Source organism: Psammomys obesus, unplaced genomic scaffold, assembly GCF_907164565.1.
Source record: "Psammomys obesus unplaced genomic scaffold, mPsaObe1.curated_primary_1811, whole genome shotgun sequence".
Lineage (NCBI taxonomy): Eukaryota > Metazoa > Chordata > Mammalia > Rodentia > Muridae > Psammomys > Psammomys obesus.
The window spans coordinates 3,894,106-3,899,861 of NW_026587216.1; the positions used below are offsets into that span (position 1 = coordinate 3,894,106).

Genomic DNA, 5,756 nt, shown 5'->3' on the forward strand with positions numbered 1-5,756 from the left:
TCACCTGGGTGGCCCGCGATCTTCACGCTCCGGCCCTGAGCGCGCGCAGCTGGCGCCGGGCCCCGGGCTGCGGTTGCCAGGGTGACGCGGGACGCGCGCGGGGCGCCCGGCTGAAGGCGGGTGCGGGGCGCGAGTTGCAACGCCTCCTCCCCCGGCGCCGTCGCGGGAGCCACGCGTTGCCGGCCCGCGAGGGGGGAGTGGCTCCGCCTCGGGCAGCGGCGCGGCCCAGGGGCGGCTCAGGGCTCAGCCAGTGAGAGGCCGGGGGAGGAGTGGCGGCGGGGGGAGGCACAGGCCGGGTACTTAGGGGGCTGCGCCGGCAGCGGGACCCCAGCTTCCCCGCCGCCCTCGCGCCCGGGCGTTGTGGACGCTGGAGCGGCTGCCCGGCTGTATCATGGTGACCCCTTGCCCGGCCAGCCCCGCCGCGGGAGCCGGGAGGCGGCCCGGGCCTCAGAACCTCGGCGCCCCGGTGAAGAAGAGCAGGAGCCCGCGCCTGAGGAGGAAGGAGCCGCTGCGGCCGCTCAACACGTGTTCGCTCCGGGGAGACTCCGGCGTCTGCGACCTCTTCGAGTCGCCCAGCTCCGGCTCGGACGGCGGGGACAGCCCCGCGGCGCCGGCGGCTCGGGAATGCAGCTCCCGGCTCGGCTCGGCCCGGCCCCTGACCGTGCTAGACCTCCAGATCTTCCGAGACTACGGCCAGACGTGCTACGACTTCCGCCGGGCGCAGGAGAGCCTCTTCCACCCGCGGGAGGCGCTGGCGCAGCAGCCGCAAGTGAGGCGCCGGCTAGGGCCAGCCCCCGGCCGTCGCGCCGCGGCCTCGGCGGGCTCGCGCGCCCCCCCACCCCCCTCGCCGCCGTCTGCCCGGCGTCTGCTGCGCCCTAGTCGGTGCAGCCCGTTCTCTGCCCGTCCGTAGGAGCAGAGGAGGCGACCGGGCCGCCGACCTCACCCATTAAGATGGAGAAGAGTGTGTGCAGGGGGGCGGGGCCGGATAGTCTGGACGGTAGTTGTGGGGGGTGTGGAGGGGTTTATCAGAATGCGCAGAGCCCGACGATTTCTAGATGAGAGCTCGGGCTCCCGAATTTGTCTGTACATCTGAAAACAACAAAAACTTCGCCCCGCCCCCTCACCCCCCTTCTTTCCCTTTGACTTGTTGAGAGGATTTAGACCGGGTAATAGGCCTAATGCGCTGTGGACAGGACCAGGCGCGAGCCCGGGCGTTCGGGGGCGCCTGGTCTCAGCCACGTGTTTTCTATTTTTCATTTAGTTTTTGTCCTCTCCGCCTCCGTGGATTTTCTTGGCCCCTTGCTGCAGCACGCTTCTCCCCTTCTCCCTCCCGCCAGGTGACTGCAGAATCCCGCTGCAAGCTGCTCAGCTGGCTCCTGCCGGTCCACCGCCAGTTCGGCCTCTCTTTCGAGTCGCTGTGCCTGACGGTGAATACCCTGGACCGGTTCCTCCTCACGACCCCGGTAGCTGCAGACTGCTTCCAGCTGCTCGGGGTCACCTGTCTGCTCATCGCTTGCAAGCAGGTACCTCCTCCGCCAGGCCTAGGGTGTGACGGTGTCTGCAGTCAGCCCGTCCTCGTTCGGGCATGGCTTAGGCACATCTTGGCAGATGCTCAAAGGTCTTAACGCGTCGTAGCTTTAACTTGGTGTCTTTTCAACTCTGGTAACAACACTTTCAGGCCGCAGAGAGACAGGCTGTAGCCCAAAGCTTTGTGGCACTTGTCTCTGGCAAACATGCTTTTAAAATTGCCCCCTCCCCCCCCGTCTCTGTAGAGAGAGAGAAGCTGCACTGAAAGCAGCCGTTTGCGGTTTGAGGGTAGACTCGTGGAAAGGTGAAGCTTGTATGGAAGGGGGGATGGTAACAGGGGTCAAGTCTCGGTTTTCTCCGGGATTTGAGGCTGAGCTGGCCAGGGGCCCGGGAAGCCAGCAGGCCGGAACCTGAGTACGCTCTGCGTTGGTTGCAGGTGGAGGTGCACCCACCCCGAGTGAAGCAGCTCCTGGCCCTGTGCGGAGGCGCTTTCTCCCGGCAGCAGCTGTGTAACCTCGAGTGCATCGTGCTACACAAGCTGCACTTCAGCTTGGGCGCACCCACCATCAACTTCTTCCTGGAGCACTTCACTCACGCGCGCGTGGAGGCGGGTCAGGCCGAGGTCACGGAGGCTTTAGAAGCCCAGAGCCTGGCCCGGGAAGTGGCCGAGCTGAGCCTGGCCGATTACGCTTTCAGCACCTACACGCCGTCCCTGCTGGCCGTCTGCTGCCTGGCGCTGGCTGATCGAATGCTGCTGCGTCCGCACCCGCTGGACCTCCGCCTGGGAGAGCACCCGGAGGCGGCGCTGCAAGACTGTCTGGGCAAGCTGCAGACGCTGGTGTCCCTCAACAGCACCTCCCTGACTCACATGCTGCCCCCCCCAGATCTGGGAGAAGTGCAGCCTGCCCCAGAGCTGGAAATGAACAGCACACCTTGAGCTCCCTTTAGCGGCCCCGCCCCGGCTCTGCGCCTTCAGGGGAGTGTGCAGCTTCGCTCCAAAGACAAGTTCAGGACTCCTACTTGTAAATAGTGTACAATAACGGAACCTCTTAGTTTATTTATTTTGCAGCACACGAGGGCAGGGCGACAGTCCTCCTGGCTTTTGAAAATGCTACTGAGGATGTGTCTGCCCTTCACGGGTGAAGTCGGTCAGGGTGGTTGCCAATTTCAGAAGCTCTCCCTTGCTCCCACAACTTCACTCTGTAGTTAGCTCTGTGAGAACGACCTGGGGAGATTTTATGTGCCACAGTTCCAGGAATCAGACAAGTCAAAGTTGCTTGTCCGTGTCTGAATCCCCTCCAGTCAGGAGGCTGAGCCCCTCCCCCACACAGTGACCCAAGGAGCATGAGGCAGAGTCAGAAGTCACCGCAGTCTGCTGTCTGGAAGGCTGCACTCACCGACGCGGAGCTGTGCCTCCGCGAAGCTCTGCGGCCCAGGCAGGCATATTAGCAGTGGGCGAATCGAGAGAGAATCCCTGGTGCAACCCAAGAAACGTCGGGAGGTTTTTGCATACTGTTGCAGCTGTTGCAACCTGGGCCATTTCCTCGGAAGTTCTACCCGGTTCAGCTCACACTGCTGCATGAGCCCAGGGTGACAACCGCACGACAGTAATAAAGAATATACTGACTCCTTGCAACGTATGTGCCTAACGTTTATCTCACGCCTCCATGAAGCAGTCCTGTCCCACCTTTCCAGAGGATGACCGCGGGTCACAGGGCTTGGAGGTGATGTGATCTGTCTTACCCTTAGCAACACCGCTCTGAGCTCTCCCGTTTATGTTCCTGGACATTCTTAAGCCCCCTCTCTGTAGAAGGCACCTCACACTCGCTCTTCCCGCACTGCCTTGTGGAGTTCTGGAGCACTCTATTCAGTTTTGTTTTTGCTTCCAGCCTCGCTAGGAGAATCCCATTACAGAAGGAAAACTTGGTCTGGGAAGCAGTAAGCTCCCCGGGCTGCACGTGCCACAATATCTTCGGGTCCATTGTCGTTAATCAGCTGTAGGCCCCGCCCCTCAGCACCACCTGCAGCAAATTCAACTCCACCGCACCTTCCAGTGGACCTCACGGTCAGGTGTCAACGAGGTGCTTTCTGTGGTGGAGCCAGTTTGCTAGATCTTGGGCCCACTTCTCATCTCTAAAACCGGGATAATGGCAGCCGTCCTTAGAGTTGCAGTGTGGCTGTTCTGAGTCCCCATCCCAAGCACAGAGAACCCTCAAGAAGCAACAGCCCCGCCCTGCGCAGCTGTCGGAGGAGAGGTTATACAGGAAAACAAACCTAAGCAGGGTGAACACCGCTCATTGTGTTGAGGGTTTTGGTCTCCCCCCCCCCCCTCAAAAAGTTTTGTATTTGTGCGATAGAAAAACCTAGTTTTGGGTAAGAAATCCCAGTTTGCCCCTCTGAATTTAGAGTGTCAATGTATGGTGGATAAAAAGCAAACTTTAAAATGCAGAGCCTCTGCATTCCCCCCCCCCTCCCGAGACTGGACCTTACTAAGGGTCCCCCAGGGTGGGGATGGGAGGCTCCTCTCGATGTTGATAGGCTGGCTAGAGCTCACTCCTTGGGAGCTTGGGAGCAGAACACTTCTCTGTGGTAGTGAAAGGGGAGTGTCGCCTCTCTAACTTAACTATCGGGGCCCTCAGTTGAGGTGAGGTGGGGGGAGGGGAGGCTTGTGGAAGGAAGCAGCTTTGGGGGTTACCTTCACTAGTGTTTAACAGTCCAGTCCCCTCTGACACTTCCATAGATACTTCCTAAATTTTCCTGAAATAAGGAGCAGAGCCAGTGGCAGGCAGCAGGGAGCTGGAAGATAGCTGAAAAGGCTGCTTTAAAAGAAAAGACCTGATTTGTCTAAGTACCAGCCACTGTACATAAGCCAGCCTCTCGAAACTCTGCTGAGGTGGGCGCTACTGTTTTTCTCAAAGGCAGAGTTTGGTCTGGAGGGGTCCAGTCTCCACCCTTGTGCATTGTCGTAGAAACCACAGCTGCACACCCCCCCCCCAACCTCACAGGCCCAGATGTGCACCTCGACTCAGTTCCTGTAAATAGATGTCTCTGAGTCTATCCAGCCGTCATCCAACACTGCTGGGAATCTCTTAATTCAGCTAATGGGTGCAAAGAAAAGGTCTTTCCCTTGTGCTGCTAGATGCAAGGCAAGAGGAAGGAGCCCAGCAGAAGGGTGCACAGACTCCAATTTCTGATGCTTATTTTTACATTGAACTGATCTGGGTGGTTCCCTGAAAAGGTCCCCTCACCCAAAGATGCTTCATTCTGAGAGACGTCTCTTTCTAATAGACCCAATCCTAATAGCCCTTCCAGAGAGAGGGCTGACTTGAAGAAATTGCTCAGAGGGGGTGGCGGGTACAGCTATAAAGAAGACAGCCAAATGCTGAGAGAGCCAGCTAAGCCATTAGGGTTTTAGGGGGGTTGGAAATGTCCACAGTAGGGTTTTTCAGAAACTGGAGTAAGTATCTCCCCCTCCGCCGACAGTCTTTTAGCTCAGGTTAGCCTAGGAGCCAGTATGTAGCCCAAGCTAGTCTCGAACTCGCAGCAATTCTTTTGCCTCAGCATTGTCACTTTTTTTTTTTTTTTTAATCCTTGAAGGAATGTGCGCACTGTTCCCGGGGAAGTTGCAAGGCTGGGGTGCAGAGCGGAGCTTTTGGCAGTAGGCAAGGATGGGAACCCAAATGAAATCCACAAATCCACACTGCTGAAAATCCGAAATGCTGTTCAGATTTGAGGGCAGTTGCTCTAATCCGGGGGCTGGCCCGGGAAAGCCCTCTATTTCCCCACCAGAACCTGCTGGGTAAATTCTCCGAGTACGGTTTTGGCGACCGTCACTCCACATTCATTGTGTGCCTCGTGTCTGGGGTGGAAAAGAAAAACCAAAGATTCGTTAACTTTCTCATCCCTGCTGGAAGCTTAGGACCGGTGGCCTCCGCCCTCCCTCTCCTCCCCCTCCCCCCTTAGCCCGGCTCTGGCGCCAAAGGGCGCTCGCGGGCCCTGGCCCCGCGCTCGCAGCTCCCGGGGGAGCTGGGTTGCCAGGTTGGTTAACGCCTCCGCAGGCGCGCAGATTGTCCGGGGCTGAAGGCGCCACCTCCGGCGCTCAGGCGCGAGCCGCCCCTCCCGCGCCGCGCTTCTGCTCGGGGCCCTCCCTCCGCTCCTCCCGCGCGCCGTCGCCCCAGCTCAGGCCCCAACAGGTGCAGCCGCGCTGGGTGCGGGTCTCCATCCCCAGG

General features: G+C 59.4%; 1 protein-coding gene across 1 annotated transcript; it reads left to right on the forward strand.

Annotated features, from left to right (window-relative positions):
• The first annotated feature begins 316 nt into the window (after positions 1-316).
• On the forward strand, positions 317-3,151 carry Ccno (cyclin O). The gene is given in 4 exon segments (XM_055603489.1): positions 317-769; positions 1,338-1,523; positions 1,964-2,401; positions 2,403-3,151. Coding segments are annotated over 4 exon segments (1,050 nt in total). The 5' UTR covers positions 317-391; the 3' UTR covers positions 2,451-3,151.
• The last annotated feature ends 2,605 nt before the right edge of the window (positions 3,152-5,756 follow it).